Source organism: Pongo pygmaeus, chromosome 9, assembly GCF_028885625.2.
Source record: "Pongo pygmaeus isolate AG05252 chromosome 9, NHGRI_mPonPyg2-v2.0_pri, whole genome shotgun sequence".
NCBI lineage: Eukaryota > Metazoa > Chordata > Mammalia > Primates > Hominidae > Pongo > Pongo pygmaeus.
In genome coordinates, this window is record NC_072382.2 from 96660146 (window position 1) to 96681327 (window position 21182).

The 21182-nt window shown below is 33.3% G+C and overlaps 1 protein-coding gene and 1 long non-coding RNA gene across 5 annotated transcripts in view; one reads left to right on the forward strand and one right to left on the reverse strand.

Moving 5' to 3' along the window:
* The window catches only part of LOC134740274 (uncharacterized), a 66840-nt gene that overhangs the window by 38447 nt on the left and 7211 nt on the right, over window positions 1-21182 (forward strand). The gene's annotated exons all lie outside the window — the stretch shown is intronic.
* Window positions 1-21182, reverse strand: part of SESN3 (sestrin 3) — a 67567-nt gene that overhangs the window by 15229 nt on the left and 31156 nt on the right. For all 3 annotated transcript variants that reach the window (XM_054438160.2, XM_054438158.2, XM_063671364.1), the window contains 5 exons: window positions 12630-12695; window positions 10583-10780; window positions 8958-9140; window positions 4457-4693; window positions 3623-3797 (listed from right to left, as the gene is read on the reverse strand). In XM_054438160.2, coding sequence (XP_054294135.1) covers window positions 3623-3797; window positions 4457-4693; window positions 8958-9140; window positions 10583-10780; window positions 12630-12695 — 859 coding nt within the window. The remainder of the gene's footprint in view (window positions 1-3622; window positions 3798-4456; window positions 4694-8957; window positions 9141-10582; window positions 10781-12629; window positions 12696-21182) is intronic.

The following is a 21182-nucleotide window of genomic DNA, read 5'->3' on the forward strand; positions in this document are numbered from 1 at the left end:
GGCTTATCCCCAGCCCAATCCCATAACCACTTTATTTTCTCCTTGTCCTCCCAGCACTTTATTCAGGTCAACAGAAACACTTTTAAAATGGCATTTTCAATGCATTATCTCTTAACATTTACAAAACCAGCTTATACTTTCCTTAATTCAGTTCATTACATAATAATATAAATGAAGCAAAAATTATAAAATGTAGTAGCAATCACTGAGGCTGCTATGAAAGGTAGTTTTATAGGTTGCAAAGTTTATGGATTGCAAAGTAAAATAAAGCCAAAAACAGTAAGTAATAACTAAACTCTATAAAACAGTGTCTCTCTAGATGTGATTTTTCCTTTGACGCTGCACAACCAAGTGGTTTCATCTGGCAAATATTGATACTGGAGTTGACTATTACACAGTTGGTTCTTTAGTTTTTGTTTTGCTCATATACATTTTCAAGTTGTATGACTTTTAGACAGTTTAAAATAAACAGTAAAAAGTAAGTAGTCAGCCAAATAAGAGAAGTGATCCTAGGAAAAATCTCTATGCATTAATTTTTAACTTAGGAGTCAATTAACACCTGTTTCCTAGACAATTTTTATTCACAGAAAGAAATGTACAAACGTCCCTCAATCCACAAATACTTTTTTCCTAAATTTATCTTAAGAAGTTAAAATTAGCATTCTGATTATTAAATCTAAAACTCTAGCTTTAATTCTATCTAAACAATTATTTCAAAGTCTGTACTCAAAAGAAATAGTATTTTGTTCATTATCTGCATTATTCTGCCCCTAAGAAGTAGTTACTGACATAATACAGGAAACATTCTGTTGCAGTAATGGAATGCCTAACTGAAAAAACAAAAAACAGTAAAAGCTAGTTAACCCTGTTACCAAGCTACAGAATATGACCCCTGTAGAATACTTTAAACATTTATTTTCTTCAAAAGACTTGAAAAACTATTCTTAGAATCCTTACATAGAATCTAGAATACTTTATAACGCTGGTCAAACCAAGACTTTTTTAATACCAAAAAAAACTTTTTATTTCTATTTTAAAACATGGTAAGTCTACACAAATGACTCAATTAGCTATTGTACTGAGTCTTTTTTCTATATTTTCTTTGTGCAGCCAGCAAATTTGGTACTGGCAATGATTAAGAGTGAAATATGGATTTTTATAAATATGTGTGTATATATGTAAATATATATGTATGTGGAGGGGTATATGTATGTATACTGACATTATTTCCTTGAAATAGCCTCTTCTATTAAAATTAGAACATAATTTTTGGCTAAGGTCCAAGACTTGCTAGTCAAAATTCACTTTTGAAGGCTGTAGTCCCGGCTTAAAGTTCCAAGAAGGTAGAGACTGAAATCCAAAGTATATTTTTAATATTTCAAAAGACCTAAGAGAAATAAAACATCAATATTTTTCAAGCTTTAGTGATCTTAATGAAGCTCTTAAAAATTAATTTTTGAAAACACACAGATATTACTAACTTTAATATAAATGTTTACATCTTTAGACATTAGTTTACCTAGAAGGTTCATCATAGAGTCATTATTTTCCTTCACCCTCACCTGTTCTCTCTGGATGAATTTTATAATCAACTTTTAATTTCTGTTCCCAGTTATATGCTGATAACTTCTAAAATTTTGCCTTGACCTTAAAGCCCTCTCCTGATTTCCCATCTCTTCCACCCTTTGTATTCCGAGAGTGGTTTGCATACTAGCAGCACTGGCATTACTTGGAGGCTTGATAGAAATGTGGCCTCTCAGGCCCTACCCTAAACTGACTGATTCAACTTCTGCATCTCAACAAGATTCCCCAAGTGACTCATGAACACTGAAGTTTGAGAAGTGCTGCGCAAGACATTTCCAGACTGGTTGTTTTATACACATCTCTACTCAAAATGTCCAAAATATGGGAGGTTACATATTTCTTAAGGTTAGCAAGATCCTTACAGTGGGGACTCTACCTAACCAGATTTCTCTTTACACTACCTGTTTGATGATGTACGTCCTAACAACACAGAACCACTTGTTCTTGGACCCAGCATCCTGTTTCCTTACCATCGTGCCTTTGCTTGGCCCTGGATGCTGTTTACCATGTCCTCCTGTGCCCCTCAGTCATTACCTGACTTCCTCACACTCAACTGGGTTAAGATTTATCTTAGAGCCAAGGGCTGCAGGCATTCTTCCTCTAGGTTCCTCTTCTGCCTACACCCTTTGCCTATCAAGACTGGGTTCAGTGCCCTCTTCTAGGCTCCTATCTTTCACATTCTGCTATGAGTTACAATTATTTTTTTTTGCTACTAGAATGAGAGTGCCCTGAGAGCAGGAATCATGCCTTATTTAACCTTAAAACCTTAGTACCTAACACCATGCTGAAACTCTATCAGGTACTCAATAACTGTTTGCAGAGTGAATATTAAACCAATAATCAAAATACTAGGTTTCTTTGTTTGGAATTTCCTGCTGACTAGAGGCTCTGATTTCAGTGACAGTAATCTTCAATGGATTAAATTAATTGAAAGGATTAAAATGGTTACTCAATTTGGTAGGTAAAATTTTTCATAAAAAAGATCATCAGGAGAAACGATAAAAAGGGTTCTTGTTCTTCCTGGTAAAACTGAGAACTACTGATTAATGTTTTATGTTTAACATTAACAAGTTATGGCTGAAACAATTCTCAAAATTTATGAGATTGATGAGTTTTAAGACAGGCAGTAGTTTTGAAGGCCTCTTTAGATCAACAGAACTCTATTTTTTAAAAATATGTTATGTGTGATCCCAGCTACTCAGGAGGCTGAGACAAGAGAACCGCTTGAACCTAGGAGACGGAGGTTGCAGTGAGCCAAGACCACGTCACTGAACTCCAGCCTGGGTGACAGGGCAAGACTCTGTCTCAAAAAAAAAAAAAAAATGTTATGCATATAGATTACTTTTAAAGAGTTTAAACTTTGTATTGAGTCTATGCTATTTTAATATCATTTACTATGTGGTGTTCAATATCTTTTTAGTTATAATTGAAAAGTTTACTTCCTATTTCAGTCTCTTCGAGTATTAGAAAAACTGTTTTCAAGACTACAGCAAAGAATCTCAGCTTTTAACACAGGATGAATTCCTCCAAATTCAATCTAAGAAAATGACCTAAATAATACATTTTTATAGAATTCCAAAGAAATGTAAATGCAAATGCAGTGTAATTTTAGAACTAATCTGGAAAAGCAGCAGTGTGAGAATAATCTTCCCACACACACCCCACCTACAAAAAAGGCAGTTTTAAAATTTTATCTATTGAAACAATATTTCACTTATCATTTTAAAAAAATCACAAAAGTAGGATAAATTAAATATGCCTATCTAACTTTATAAGTAACCGATCTGCTTTAAATAACATTTTATCCAGGACAGAGTATGAACTACGAAGCTGAAAGTTTCTCTCAACTCAATCTGAAATACATTCAAGGATGAACCAGCCTGAGGGAAAGCAATAGCATGAGGGTAAGATAGAAGAGGAGAACTACATAAGAGAAAGATGGTAGCAGAATCATTTTTACATATCCATATGGAAAACACTGAAGTTGCCCTGTCAGGGTTCTAAGAACAACTAAAAGGCAAAAAGTGCAAAAAAGCACCTGAATGAGGAAATGAATGAAAAGTATCTCCAGAGACCACAAAAAGACTTTCTTTCTTCTCCTTTTCAAAACGAGTGCTCATTTCTTCCTGAGACGCCTCTTCATCTTCCCTTTCTTCTTGAAGTCTTTTCATCCTTTCCATTAAGGCCTCTAGCTCACTTAGAGAATCCACAATCTGGAAACAGATAAGATAATGTTGGGTGCTATTCATACTAAAAGTATTCCAGTAAATATCTCCATCTCCAAATGTCACCTTACTATGTACAGCGGAACAGGCACAGTTATGAAGTTCTTAAGTCGGTTTTTCACCAATTTCAAAGGAAATCATGACAGATTCCAACATTTTCAGAAGTATGGTTTTTTTTCAGTTATAAATATATATGTTTATAAGTATATATGTGTGTGTATAAAATCTACAATTCTAGCATTTGGTATATATTAAATATTATAGTTTAGTTTAAAAAATGAGGCAGTACAATTGTTTTACTTTTTTCTGTCATAAGATATGTTTTCCACTGGTTGTTCCAGCATCTTATACATACAAGTATATTGTTTTGGGATCTACTGTCCAAAGGGTCTAACATTAAAAGCCTATGATCACTAGAATGCATCACTGTTTAGTCTTTATGATTTGCAGCAATATGTATTTGCTTTAAAAGCCTCTTTAAAATAAATCAGAACTTCAGGTACCAAATTTTTACAGTAATAAAAATTATGCAAAAATATTTTAAGTATATAATATCCTATCTAATTGGAGAAAAATTCTCTCTAGATATTTTTAATATTAGAAGTTTAAAGCAAAAATAGTAAAGAAAAATAGCTAAGAAAACTAACCCCAAAGTTGCTGCCTGAAAGAGATGCATTCTCTATGTTGTTGTCATTAGCAAGATCACAAACGCAGAAATTGTTGACTGATATTAGCCTGAATCCATTGGAGATTTCTGGATCTCTCTCTGGATTGATACCACTACCAAAAACAAAGCTTGCCAAAGCATGATAATGTGCCAGGAGGACCACAGCATGTACCAGTTCAGGCAAAGACCAATTATTTTCTCCAGTTTTGACAAGTTTCTGAAATGAGAAAGCAAATCAGAGCAAATATAAAAATTCTAGAATGCTACAAAGCAATTTCAATGAAAATCTACCAATTTTCATATATCCACTTAGAGTAATAAAACTTAAAACTCTCTTTTAAAAATGTTTCACATGTTAAAGATATGATTTTGGCCAATGCGCCATTAAAACTATCATACCTAACAATATAATTACATTGTAGTGTCTTCTAAATCCCTTATTATACAATAAATCTTCTGCTTCAAAAGCATTTTTTATATAGTATGCTATTTTAGTGAAATACTTTTAGAAAATCAAAGAACACTGGAGCTAGATAGGACTTTAAAGATTATCGAACAAAACCATTCATTTTAAGGTGTATTGGAAACTTCATCTTACAAAATCATGAAAAACCCCAATTCAGCAAGTCAAGTTTCAGTTATCCTTTAGATACCTTCTAATGGAGAAAGACCCTGCAGCAGATGACAGAAATTGTAGAATACTACCACCTCACATCTGAATAAGAATTTAAAAAATGTCCAAGCACTTTTTCATATTCTGTATTTCACTTGATCCTCCGGCTGAATGATGGATCACAAATGAAGTCATTAAAAACAGTAATTCCTCCACTTTGTCCAAGAGTGAATTCCACCAATTAATCCATCAGGGATTCTTTCCCATCGGTGTTCATTTTCTCTCCCTTTCTCTCTCTATCTCTCACTGTGTGTGTGTGTGTGTGTGTGTGTGTGGTATGTGTGTGTGTGTGGTGTATGTGAGGGAGAATCTCATCCCTCTCTTTCCCTCCTTCCAAATCTAAAACTTTCATTTGGCTTACTTAATGGCTAAAACAAAACAAAACAAAACAAAACAAAAATAAAACTGCTTTCTTTTGCTTTACTACCCACTGTTTAACTACACACCATATATAATTTAATATATTACCAAAAGCTCACAGAAAAGAAAAGAAAATCAGTCAAATTCTATCATCCTATGGCCAGGGGAGATAGGAAAAGATCTGTTAAAGAACAAAATTATAGCTAGATAGAAGGAATAAATTCTAGTGTTCCATACCACTGTAGGATGACTATAGTTAACAATAACATACAGTTTCAAATAGCTAGAGGGAGGATATTGAACATTCCCAACACAAAGAAATAATAAATGTTTGAGGTGATGGGTATCCTAATTAATCTGGTCACTGTATATTATATGTTATCAAAATATCACTATGTACCCCATGGATATGGACAATTATTTGTTAATTAAAAAATAAAATTTAAAAAGTGATCTTAAGACAAAAATATCATTATTACAATCTGTAATAATGTAAATAAAGAGGGTCATTATTGAATAATAAAAGAATATACCCCAGAAAAATATACTTACTTTACATCTGTATGTACCTAACCTTGTAGCCACAAAATATACTAAATGGCTGCAATATTGACTGAAAAAAATTCTACCACTCTAACTTTTACGTATTTTCTTTTATTTTTTATAAGCAATTATATAGTTATAACAACATATATTTATATTTTTCTGATGTTCAACTTTGACATTTTGGCATGTTCATTTTTCATTAGGCCACACTGCCATATTAATTTTTAAGCAAGGCCTCTCCTGTATGTCAATAGATGTATATAACTACTTATCCTTTCCTATACCATTATTCATATTCTAAATTTATTTGCTTCTATAAATAGCATCTTCATACTATAGTTTTGTTCTTATTTTAGAAACATTTCCTAATAGGATTTTTAGAACAAAGTGTAGTAATATTTTTATGACTTTTGATAATACTGCCAAAGAGCTTTCCAAAAGGATTGTTAGAATTTACAATGCCCTCACCAATCTTTACAGGATTATCATTAAACCTGAAAGGACAGCCAACACTCACCATCTCTAATTTCTTGCCTCACATTCATTTCTACTTTTAAAAATTCATTACAATCTGGTTTCTTTTTCAAGCAAACTCCTGAAGCTACATTTACTAAGATTACACATGACCTTCCAAATGGCCAAATTTGACTATTTCTTTTTAGTCCTTATTTGATCTCTGCAGAATTTACATTGTTTACTTTCTCCCTTCTTGACATTAATCTCTCTTGGCTTCAACAATTCCACATTTTGGGGAGGGAAGTATACTTGCTACCCTGAGAAAGATCTTTCTCTATTGCTGTATTCCCTCCACAATCTTCCTTCCTTGGTACAGTATCTCCCTGGATGGGCCATTCATTCCTTCAACCTGACCTTTGCTTATCTGTAAACAACTATCCAATTTTACTTTTAACTCACATTTTATCTTGAGTTACAGACCTGTATTTCCTTTAGTAAGTGGACATCACTTTGTGGATGTCATTTTTAGTTGTTGTCACCTGTATATGCTCATGTCATGAAGAAGGACACCTTAGTCACTCTCTTGTCCCACCCACTTTCTCCATCCTCACATCCTGCCAGTCACCAAAGTCCTACTTATTCTCATGCAGAATCATTACTAGAATCTTATCCTTCCTATGTATCTCCCATGGCTTTAAAAAAAAAAAAATCACCTCTCAGGTGTAGTACTATGACTGGTCTACTGCTTCCAGTCTGTACAATCTGTAATTTATCTTCTAAATCACCTAATATATTTATATTACAACTTGGCACAAAAACCTTTAATGATTCTCGATTCTCTATCATATTGATCTCCAAGCTCTTGTGATCAAATGTACTTCCAAATGTAACAATTGGGAAAGGTCCAACCCCAGATATTATGTATATTTATTTGTAAATTTATACACATAAAATATATTTTATATAGAATATTTATATATGTGTACTGTAATAAAAACAAAATACACAAATACAAAAATTTATAAGAAAGAGATAAGAATATACACACATACACAAATATTCTGTTAATATTTTGGAAAATTTTCTTGTGTACCTCCTGAGTACCATAATATAACCCTGAAGACCATAACTTTCTGAGAATAAAATACAAATTATTTAATACAGTATTCACTGGGTCATACAATATGATCTCAATTCTTCCCAGTTCCCACCTTACATAAACATTGCTACACTTCAATAATCTGAAACTGTTGGCTATTCTTCCAATATACCATAATATTAAATACTCTATTCTTTCTTTGAAATGCCCTGCTCTACTTGAAAACTCCCACTTATTCTTCAAGACCTAGCTCAAATGTTACCTCTTTCAGAAAATAAACTTTCTGGTCCCATTCTCTTTATTCATACATTCATACCCTGTTGTGCTGTGATTATTGTCATTACCCCGTTCTTCTTCTCCCCTAGACCCCAAGCAAATCTATAGGCAGGGTCTTTATCTTTACCCATCAAAGTATCTGGCACAAAGTAATTAAGATATGACATTAAAAACAATGATTAATTCCCCTATCTAGCTAACATATTATCAAATCAGAACATAACTCTTAAGACAGCATCGTGCTTCATAGTTTCCCAGATACATCATCAAAATCTGAGAGTATGCAGATTGATAAACACTATGTTTGGTTGAAAGGGCAAATAACAAAAATGTAGTCTAACAAGAGGATCCAAAAACCAAGGACATTTCTATGCATTAGGAACAGAGATTTTAAATAACAAAGGTTTCCACTGAGAATTTAGATGATAGGTCCCATGTATTGAATAGTTACCACGTGCCAAGAATAGTGCTAAGCATATTGAATAATGACCTCACCCTGTAGGCCTTTAATGGAAGCGCCTTCAGAAATACAAGTGCTCTTAGTCAATCACGACAACTCTATTTCTCGTCTAAGCTCTAGTTTTAAAAGGCATTTAAGCATTCACACACCAGCTGGCAAATCACTTTTTTATTTGCAAAATCATTTTTTGAGAATCTAAAACTTATGAAATGTTAGAACTATAAAAAAGTTTAAAACTCATTTAATCCAGCTCCCTCATTCTGTAGAAGGGAGAACTGAGGCCCATAGAAGTTAATTTACTAAAAGGACACAAACTTGTAACAGAGTACAGACTAGATCTCAGGCATCCTATCATGCTAGTGTATTTTCTTTAGTCTATCTACTACTTAAAAATAGAAACCAAATTTTCTCATAGCCATTCACCAAAGTACTGTAGAATGATTACTTAAAGAGGAGAAATATTCATTTGTGCTTAAATTAAACCGACTTTCTAAACTTATCTTTTCTACACATACTAAGACACTATTATTTATGTTCCAAGTTCCTAATATACACATATTATAATTAAGTCCTAAGCAAATTCCTTTTTATTTCAAAGAAACATTCAGTACCTGAATGTGCTCTTTTGTGATCAGCCAAGGTCGATGTGCTAGCAGCTTATTAATTTCATTAAGATTTTTCAGTCTTTGTGGCACATATTCCAAACCATTCAACCACTCAGCAATACCTCCAGTCTTTAAAAATTCATCCACATGCATGTTTATTAAGTAAGAACACTGATGTCTAGCTGCAGCCTAAAGCACAAAGAAAAAAATTCATTGATAAAAGAATCACAGTAGAGTTTCTTTCCACTATTTCTAAACAAATAATTCAGATGGAGCTAATGATTTTTATAGCCAGTACCTCTTTTCTTACAGAATCCTTTTTCTAAAACATCCATCATAATGATGTAATAGATTCAATACATGAAGCTGATACTTGTATAAGCAAATAATTGCCACATTAAGCCAATTATTTCCTTGTCTGGAAGTTGGTATAGCTTAGGCCACAGCCTACTTTCTAGCTATGAATAGGAAATACAGGTCCATTTCAATATGACAAATATACCTATTATATTCTACTTAAAACATAATAAAATCTCATTAACTTACATTCTAACAACTCAGGATTCATCCTAATTTGATTACTTCTCTTATCCTCTTTAAGATAAATGTGACTTCAGTCATATTTGTACACATCTTCCTACTTAGATGACATGGAAGCTCACTGACCCTTTTCTTCCTATGCAGTCAGAATCAGCCCTCAATTGACCTCTTTTTTCCTCAGGGCTGCTTCTCAGTAAAACAGTATTATTTTATTCTTTCTATTCTCTACATCTTATTTCTCCATATTTTACAAGCATTCTAAGTCTGCTTTCAGCCTTAGTGTCATCAAAACCTTAAGCTAAAATTACAGCCTCAGTGAAGTTCATCATTCAATAAAACATGCAATGTTGCTTTTTGTTGTTGTGTAAAAGTTCAGTGAGACTATAAAAAAGACAATCAAATCAAGCGTGGTCAAACTTAATCTGCTAACTCCTGGCTAGTTATGCCAGCCCTGTCAGCCCAGCTTCTTCCCCAACTTCTCCAAATATATAGCACTTTCATTATGTTCTTGTTCTTCTTTTCCTCCATTAAAGTCCAATACACACAAAACTTTGTAATTCTCCTCCATGACCTCTATTGCCTGTGAATAACTAGTTAACCAGTTTGTAATCAGAACTATACTTAGAAGTGTTATAATTCATTCAAAAATTCTTCTCTCATTCAGATTCTCCATTAATGCTGACTGATACTTTCCTCTTACTTGGCCAAATTAGTGATATTCTTTATGTATAAAATTACTAAGAAAAATGTCACAAACAATTTGTGTTTGTATAAAAACAAGATATCAAGAGCAAAGACAAAACTTGTGGGGTATTATTTTGCATGCTATAAGCATCTTTATTTGTAAGAGATTAAATATGAAAAATGATTTTACTGAAAATTAAATGAGAAACATTCAGTGCATTAAGTGGCTTAACATATTCCAAATGTACCCAAGACACTTGGTATCCAAAAGGCCATAGGCTTCTTCAGTTCTTATGTCCATAAATTATACTTAGCTCTATACACACACAAGGACACACGCCTATTTTGGAAGGGAGAAAGAATAAGTGAGGAAGGTGTTATGTGAACATAGGAAAATAAGCACCCACCATTATTGCAATATAGTGCCTGTATGGTAGAGGAAGGGGACCATCCATGCGCAACATGTAAAACTGGCTCCGCAAGAAAGACTCCAGGTACTGAGTGTGTAAACTCATAACCTGTGTGATGTTGTCCAGACGACCGGATGTAGAGTATTCTTCCACAAGAAAGTTAGTACGTTCATCCACTGTGTTTGCTTGGACAACCTGATAACCAAGAAACACAAAACAAAATGACTATTGAGACATAAACACACCCTTGGTTTACATAAATTATGCCACTATTGAAGCAAATGAATATTCATTTGATATTAACAGACACTGAAATTATGCAGTTGCTCATACTGGAAACAGAAATAAAAAAAGAAAGCACCATTCATTTTTGGCTCTGGTACCACAATTTATTAAACAACAAATGTTAAATTATCAAACATTATACACACAGCTATGAATGAAGAAAAGAAGCTTCCATCTGTTTTGCTAGGCATATTAGGTAGATTCTTCAGGGTCCATTTGCCTGGCCATTGTCACACCAATGTGTGGTAAAGCACAAGCAGCAGCATCTGGTTACATATATTTACAATTTCATCTCATCAGCCTATGAAGCACATCATTTTTAAACTAATATTTTCAGTCTAATCCTTTGCTTGCTTTTGTGATTTAACATAAAAAAAACTTTCTCAAGTCTTCAGGGACAAAGGCATATATAATAATTTTTAGAAAAGTGTTAATTGAAAAATTAATGAGGACACCAGAATACTGTCATTCCTATTTTGAGCCTAACAATATTAATTACTAAAAACAAGGCAAGTTATTAAAATGGACATTCTCCATCCTAGGAAATCAAAAGAGTTTTCTCAAAAATAGATTATTTATATATAGCTTCATACACAATGACAGTTTGGGCATCACACCAAGAACTGGTTCTGAAGGTGTTAAGAGTTTATTAGCACCTTGTAGAAAGACTCAACCCTGTGGGAGTTAATGGACATGAGATGCATAATTCTAAGAGTGGTTCACTGTTTATTTGTATTTCAGAATTGGAGTTCTAGACTTATTTTAGAGATAAGGAAACAGATTTAAGATTAAATTCAAGCTCATGCACTTTATTAATAGCAGAGTCTGATCTAGAATCCAGATCCCCTAAAACCCAAACTAATGGTCTTTCCAAACATTCACACTGCTATTAAGAAACTGTTTACTCTTCAGAGCTGGCTTCGCAGTCTGAAAAATAAGTACACATTATACAAAGACACTACTGACTTAGGGAAATTTAATCCCAAAGGAAACATAATGTTTGAAAAGTATAAATTGTGAGGAAATGTTAACTACAATGGTGTAACTCATTATGGAGCCAAGTATACTTTGATTTGCTCACTTCCCCACCATTTTGTCAACTACAGGGACCAAGATAGTTAAAAATATAATGGAATCTAGATGAACCACATATAATTAGAAGTAGAATATTTGTTATTTTTGTTTTGCTTTCCCCAGCATAAGTTTCTTCTAACTGGATGCCTAAGATTCATTAATAGATTCATATGATGCAATAGATCCTAAAAACCAGATTATCCTCACATATATACTGTGAAAAATGACTATGCTTCAGGAAGTCTTTATATGTAGTAGGCAATTTAGAGCAGCCCCAAGCTATCTGAGGAAAATAGGCATAAGCAGGACAGCTTCTCCAGTGCATGGTGCATCATCCTCACCCAGATCAGCTATTGTCACTGAGCTCCCAAAATGTTACTGTCACTTTGGATTTGCACTTAGGTGGGAAGGTCACTAAAAAGGTGATCTGATGATGAAAGAACTGTTGACTCTGGCAATGATCTGGTATTATTCTATTTCTACTAGTCCCTTCTTTTAAGACAATAATCGGCACTCTAAATATTTGTGAAGCTGAAAAGAAAATATCTCCATGGTTTTCTGACATGTGAACAAGAAAGTCAAGAGCAAAATTCATTCCTACTTTCATATTAACAACAGATATTCTTTGATACAGTTAAGTTATTTTTAAATCTTACTTTTTATATTTTAAGACAGATAAACTTACTTCCTTCTCTGGAATAAAGGCACTTGGTCCTCTTGTCAAGGGTTGAGACACTCTGATTCTTTTATCCTATTTTTAAAAGAAAAGTTTTATGTATTAATGATGACTTTCTAAGAAATGTTAAATTTGTACACATTTATTGCTAAGGTACTAAAATAAAGAGAATAAATAATTAAATTAAATTATGTGAGACCAGAATAAGTGTTGGGTCTCAGATCAAAGAAAACCCATAGGGCCACTGTATGGATGAGATAATGGGGCAAACACCTACCATAGTGCTAAGTGCAGCACAGCCTCCTCAAAATGTCATACCCCTTAGTCACAGTCTACACCATAAACTTTAAGCCCACATCTGACATGCCTGAAAACCATTAACCTCCATAATAAAATAGTGTTTTATAGTAGTAAACTGTTAGACATCAATTTGAAAACTAAATAAAAGGTTAAATTCAAAGAGGATTACATAACAACCCTTCAAAGCAATTACCCAGTCTGCTTTTTTTCCCTAAAATAGCAATAAGCATATCTAATATGAAGTTTTGAAACTTTAAGAAAAATGTAAAAATTAGAGAAGGAGAGGTTAGTTCAATATAAAGAATGGGGAATATAGTAATTCTTATTGTTCCACTTGCTATTCTATTAGTGATATTAACAAGTGACAGATTGCCAATGGTATGTCTGAATGCTGATTTTTTTAAAGTTTTTAAAAATTTGTTAACTTTTTAAAATTGAAAAGTATTTTAGTATCCTCATTTAAGTGCGATATAAGCCATAAAAATTCAAATCAGAGAATAGGGTCCTTCTTCTCACCCTCCCTTTCTCCCCCCATTACTAGGTAACCTGAGTCTTTTTTGGTCCTTAAAATCAAACAGCCTATCAAACATAAAATAGTTATTTAAATCTCTTAAATCCTTTACTTCATTAGGAACCAGTTACAAAACAAATTGGTGAAAGTAGGCAGTCAGGCATTTAACATAATTTTTTTGAGAGCCTAATCAGAGACTGTGATAGACTGAGGATACAAGGTGAGGAAAACAGATATGCTCTCTGCCGTCATGAGCTTTGCACACAATCTTCATCAATTTTGGGGGTTCTATTGAAATAAATATATTAAACAATAATACTCTTAACCTGGTAAAGTTTCAGAAATAACTAGGCATCTAGGTTATATTTACAAAATGATGACAAAGGCCTCAATCTCCTGGTCAAGTACACTGGAGGACTACATGTTAAGAGGATGAAGTCAGGATTCCAATATTGGTATTTCTTGTCTATGTCAACCAAATCTAGACTTACCCAGAAAGATAATTTAAAGGAAAATAACAGGTTTCTTCCTTTTGCTAGCCTCCATAAAATATAGAAAAAAAAATTTCGAACACTCTCTGTATAACTCAATGAACTATGAGGTTAAAGTAAGCTGTAATTGCACCACTGCACTCCAGCCCGGGTGACAGAGTGAGACCTCATCTCACAAAACCACCACAACAAAAAACTTAATGAAGTAGTATATGAAAAGCAATTTTCTGGACAACTATTCATTTCAAATGAACAAAGCAGCTGGAAAAACTGATTACGAGGAAAAATTACAATTATGAGGTTTGAGGAAAAAAATTTCAACAGGAAGATAAATTGAAATCTTTAAATAATAAAAAATACATAAAATTTAGAGAACATGTAGGGGGAGCAAAATATAAACTCTTTCACGTTAAGATGGACAATGGGATTTTGGAAACAAAAAATGATTTATTAAATTTGTTGATAAAAATCACAATTTGATACAGTTAGCAACTAAATTTACCTTTAAATGTTTGATATTATTACTTTAAATATTTTCCCCAACAGGAGAGATTTAAATCTGAAAAAACATTTTCATTATAAATGGAACTGAAAGGTACTGCATTTAAATGAATATAACATCTCTTAGTGTTTAGCAATTGAAAAGAAGCAACTTAAACTCAATTTCATTTGTGTCAACACTGATTTCTTCATTTATTTAGCAAACATTAATTGAGCATCTACAATGTGCTAGGCAGTGAGTACACAAATAAGAATTAGATTGGCAGAATGCATACAACCTGGCCTATGACATATGCCATAGCAGTTGCATACAAAAAGTGATGAAAGAAGACATCATTTTAGCAATTATCATTTACTTAAGTCATTTTCCTACTGTTGAACATTTTAGTTATATACAGTTTTCACTATTATAAGTAATCCTGTGATGAACACCTTCATATAAAGAGACTTGGGATATATTTTGTTGTGTTTACGATAGTTTCTTTAGGAAGATTCCCAGAAGTGGACTTACTATGGTTTGGGTTATAAATATCTTTAAACTTCTTGTTACTTACTGCCAATATGCTAACAAAAATGTCTTACCAATTTTATTTTCATCGGCTGAGAAAATGTCCACTTAACTTACTAATTTCAAAAGTAAAAGGCAGCATTCAAAAACGTGTTTGAAGCATTTTATTGTATGCTTATTTGTAGTAAAAAGTTCTTAAGCAGAGATGTGGATCAGATCTGTGTTTTTAATACTGTTGAGGGTGATGTAGCCCCTGGGCCTGAGAGGGAAAAATCCCAGCCGGGAAGCTCTGGTGATAGTCCAGGAGAGATAAAATATGGCCTGACCTAAAATATTTGTTTATATACTGAACATAAAAGAAAACTAACACAATTTTTAACATCATGTATTCTTCCTCAATTATATTTTTTAATGTTGCCATTTTTGAAATGATCAGCCTAGTTTCTGCTTCTGCATAAGGAGAATCTTTTCTGGCAAGGACTCTAATACTGTGTTGTCTCAGTTGGCTGCTCTGTCTATTCAAAGGAAGGTGAAATACAATTTTAAAAATGATCAAAGTTCATAAATTCTACTCTAAACACATTTCATTCTGAAAATGTGTTTCCACCCACTTTTCTATCTCTGCACGCTTTTAAAGTCAGTAAGATCAAATACAAAAGAAATAGGATAGGACTATATCCAAAAGATTGATTTTTTTTTTTTTTTAAGATAAGACCATAAGCTAGAGTTCTGGTCAAATTATAATGCCTTTCCTCCGCCTTTCTTTCAAATCCCCAATGTCCAAGGACCAAGTTCCTACTTCACTCATACTAACTTTTCTAAAGTCTCTAGACCTACGTTCCCCAAAGTGGTAAGCATCAGCCACATATGGCTAAATTTAAATGAATTAAAATTAAATAAAGTTAAAAAACACAGTTTCTCAGCCACATTAACCACATTTCAGATGCTCAGCAGCCACATAGGACCACATGTACTCTACAGGACAGCGCAGATGTTTCCATCTTCCACTGCAGACAGTTCTACTGGACAGTGCTGCTCTGGACTCATTTGGTTTTGCTTTTTTAAAATTGCATTTTCAGACATTTTTATAACTTTTTGAAATACTAAATGACTGCTCTGCAGAGTTATTCATTTGATGGTCACCTACTCAATCCCAGAACGAAGCATTTTAGCGTAATTGCAGAAATGCTCTGAACCAATCAACCAATTTGTCCTGTTTGGGCAAATTAGGAAGAAAAAAAACTATCAGCCAGTTCCAAGGACCCTTGTCTCAATTTCTGCTTACATTACAGTCCCTAGAAAAGTATCAAGGGCACGCTCACTTTCCTTCCTTCTTTCTTTCTTGTGGTAATAAATAAGTAAATAACATCCAAGGTTTACCCTTTTAAATTAAGTGTACAACCCCAGTATTGTTAACTATATGCATGATGTTGTACAGAAGAGGTCTAGGACTTTTTCATCTTGCGTAACTGAAATTTTATTCCCATTGAACAACAACTCCCATTTCTCCCTACCCCTAGGTCTAGGAACCACCATTCTACCTTTTGCTTTTTATGTAAACACAGTCTTTAGATCACAGCTGAGATTCTCCCTATGTAATCCCCTGCTTTCTTACCTCTTTGCACAAGTCAAATCTACCTCCTTCTGGGCAACTCTCTCCTTTTTGGGCTTCCTTTTTCTTTTTTTTTTGAGACAGAGTTTCGCTCTTGTTGCCCAGGCTGCAGTGCAATGGCACAATCTCGGCTCACTGCAACCTCCACCTCCTAGGCTCAAGCGATTCTCCTGCCTCAGCCTCCCGAGTTGCTGAGCTTCCATAACACTTTACCACCCAACCCACTAACTTCTTTGATCATTTACTTTTATGTTTCCTAGATGTTCCTTGCAACTCCTTCCTTATAAATATTGATTCTTTCAAGTCAATGTTCTCTTCTATGGCTACCATATTCTTTACACAAAACAAAATTCTACTCAAATTTGTTATGGTGACTATATTGTAGGGAAGACAATGGAGCAGATGAAGGAAAAAATAAGGGCATATGATATGAAAATGAGCAACCCATGCAACTGCCTCCTGAATCTTTTTTATCTAGAAAACTCGCTAGCTCTTCTCCGCCCTCCAGTCTGGCTTTGGGTATTTTGTGACATAACCTGGATGCAGCATTAGCACCTTAAAATCAACATGTTTAAAATGAATCTTCTATCTCAAACCAGCTGTTCCTCCTCACTTTCCTCTGTAGGTTATAAAATCACCATACATACCAGCAACCCTGGCTCAGATTCACAGTTATCTTTGACTCTTTATTTTAGGGGCCTGCATTCAAATGGTTGCTAAATCCTATAACTGTCTTTTACCAACTAAATCTTTAAGTCATCCTTTCCACACCCCCTACTCAGTTGTAAGATTTCTCTCATGCCAAGAAAACTTTCCCCTCACAAGTGAGAATAATATCAATTCTAGACTGTAGCTTTCCCCATTGTTGGGAAGCTTTGAGAAGATACCATATAAAAATGTAAAACACACAAAGCATAATATATTTTTATTTTTCTCCTGCTTATTTTCCTCAATGTCAAAAAAAAGGAACCCAAAACTAAAACAGCTACATTTTCTCAACAGATGCTACTTGATTAGAAAAATTCAAGGATTGTTCTATGCTATGAGTGAAAATATGCAGTGGCTGCACTAATTTTGAGGAATAATATTGCTATGTTTTTCTCTAAGTATTTAAGCTAAAGCTACTATCTTATTTTTGGGAATAAATGAGTTTGATCATTTAGTCAAAGATCTAGTGAATCTTATATAATGGCTTTTAAATAATAAATCTTATTTATTTCTGTGAAAAACCAAAACAAGTCCTTGAGTTTCTTTCGCTGTCACTAGCCACATATGCCTATTGAAATTTAAGCTGATTAACATTAAATAAAGTTAAGAATTTAGAGTTCAATTGCACTAGCCACATGTCAAGTATTTAAAAGCCACATGTGGCTAGTGGATACCATTCAGGAAAATGCGAATCTAGGCTATTTCTACCATTGCCAAAAGTTCTACGGTATAGTGTTGCTTTGTAATATTGTTCAGCTGCTAGGATAATGCAAAGATAAAATGGCTACAAAATCAGGAATAAACATGGCATAATAAACACGTACTAAAGTACTTTCATAGAAATAAAAGATTGATTTGAATGTTAAAACTGAAAAACCCAATAAAACCAACCAATTAATCTTAATAACAGAAAAGTTGAGAGATACCATTCTTCAGTCTTAATTTGATGACAACTTTGAAATCACTAACTAAAAAGAATGAAAGAAATTATCTAAAATGTTGACGAGTTTAAAAAAAGGAATATAAAAGTACTTAAGAAATTTTAAACAGTAATAACTTTATCGTGATTTGTTTTCAGAATTAGCTGTTTTTCATGAAATCCTGTAATTTTAATCAAGAAAAAACTAGTTATAAAATAGGAACTCACACTTTCTATGTGTCACTTGTATGTACTCTAAGAGATTATTTTGTAAGGTTTATAATCTCAAGAATGTTACCATTAGGAAAATTTATTTTTACAGATAACTCATTATAGCTGAAAAAAGTTACGCTTGAAATTCATCAGTTGAGATTATGCCTATTAAGTAATTATCTGCTGGAAAACAAAACACTGAAAGGATGAGGATGAATTATATTTAGAAAATCACTTATTTTGACACTTAACAGCTAAGCGACTTATTAGATCCCTTTAAAGGATATAAATTGATCCCAACAGAAAATTAAGATCCTTGTATTTGGAAGTTAGAAACTCTTAAAATTCTGAGTCTTCAGGAGTAATCAGCAAATTACTTGCCCCTAAAAGACTGACTTCCAAAGAAAATTAATTGCTGCACTTTAAGCTATTAAATGCTTTAAAATAAATTATTAAAATTAATTTTCACTTATTTTTCAGTGTATTTTATTAAAAGTAGAAAAGCAAAATCATACATTTCTATCTACTAAAATGTAAATGTTGCTTATAATTTATCTCTGTAGGGGAGCAAAATGTGTAATTAATTTACATAGAAACACTTAAGGATCTTTTTTTAAGGAAAATCTGTTCAACATATAAAATATTCTGGTAAAGTAAAATTTGACTCCATAGAGAACACTAACCCCACAATTTTTAAAGATATCCTTAGAAGATAATTTAATAGTGCCAACATTCTTTTTTAAATACACTACAATGACAAAATGTCTTAAATACAAAACACATGCCCCAAACAAAATTTTTAGGTACGAATGTAAGAAAGCCAATTGAAATGGTCTATACAAATAGTAAATTCAGTTTTTGACCCTCCTTTTATTGTTATAGATGTTCCATTTTGGCAGAAACACTGCAACAACAACAACGACAAAAAAGTAGGTACAAACAGGCAGCTCTATGCTACGAAATAATGCTGATGTAACCCTAGGTGAGAAAACAACAGGTTTTAAATGAATTATAACGGATTGGTACTTTTACAGTAAACTTAACTTTAAAGGCCAGTCACTAACTGGAACATAAATTCAGTTCCCACTATCTCTAAAAGAAAAATCCAAAAGATAATTTAAAAAAATGTGACTTCTATACCATATTAAAATATGTATTGATGTTCACCAGATTATAATAACTGAGATCCAAGATTATTCCATAAGAAAAGATCTAAAAGCAGAAAATGGCAATGGCACCAGGAGTGAGAATGTTTTAAATTACACCAGCATCTCTTCTCTTACTTGAAGCTAGAGTGGTTCAAGGAACCACTGAAGATCAGAAGCCCAGCAGATGTTACAGGGGTGTCAGAAATTCACTGACACTCCAAAAAGCACTCAAAATTCTCCTTCATAATGGGGAATCTCATCTAATCCTAAGGGCCTGAGACTTTTTAAGAGTGAACTCCTTTTAACTGAGCTATTAAAACCAAGACTATCAAGTCCTTCCTGCAACAGTTTTACCTCTGGATAGAGTCATTTGAGGAACATAGGAAAGATCTTGTTACTAATAGTGTGAAATCTAGCCTTCTTCAACAATACATATGAAATTCGATTTTTAACTTGAATTCTCAAAACATTTCCACTCAAAAGTACTAGAGTTATCAACTGTATTATAGCAATTTCTTTACCTCCTCTCTCTCTACTGAATCATCAGTTCCTTGTAGGCCGGTTGGTCAGTACCTTGTTCATCTTTGACTACTTCAACCTTAGAATGGTGTACATATGAGGTAAACTTCTGGTCTAGTTTTTACAGCTTTATGTAATAATGGTCATTTGCATAGCAGTATGTTTTTCTATTTTGCTTTTCCAAAAGAATGAGTTCTAAGAAATAATATGAGATATTATGATTAAGTAACTTTCATGAAAAAAAAAAAATCTTGGTGTGCCATTTGGTAAGAACCATTACATAAATTTTACTTGTTTTACTAACTGTGAGCCCAAAGCTACACAAGCTCACCTAGTGAGTACTCTGGAAATGGCAGCCATGAGTACTGCTATTATTAGTGGAAACTGGCAGTAGTACTCATTGTAGTAGAAGCAGTTAAGTATTTAAAGATGAATGGATTCATTCCAGCACTGAAAGAATTAAAATGAATGAAGAATTAAAAACGTATATCCATATAGCAAAGGGTAGCTAATGAGTTTAGTTTGCAGTGCAGTATAACTGAGCTTCCAAATAAGCTTTTGCTTGGCTAGTAACAAAATCCCTTAATTTTTACTCATTAGAACACACAGTGAACTTGTTCAAAGTGCAAACAAGTTGTTATATTTATACACTGACTATGGAGTGACAAGCTTCTAAAAACAAAAGGACCACTTCAAGGTAGCTCTAGAACCCTGTATGACCCCAGAATTATACAAATCTACAAAGGTGGAAATAATTAAGAACAAATGCTATAGGACAATCTTTAAGCTACACCATTAGCACTATACTACTAGTTAGTCCTTTAAACTGGAAATAAATCTAAAATCACATTCATGTCCAGTGTCACCCAGAGGCAAGTGACAAAGAACACACTTTTTCCACTTTCCATGTAATGCCACAGAATGACGTAAATCAAAGCTACAGTCACCTGTAAATTTAAAAGGTAATTGGTAGTTTTAAAATGACTTGTCTTTTCTGTGCTCTGTGGAAATTAGATATATTTCAACCAGTGTATTCCTGAGGATCTGCCTTCCCTTTTTCTCTCTATTGAAATGCTATCCATACTTCCTTTAAGCCCTGTCTCAAATACCAACTCCTTTGGTCTTCCTTCTC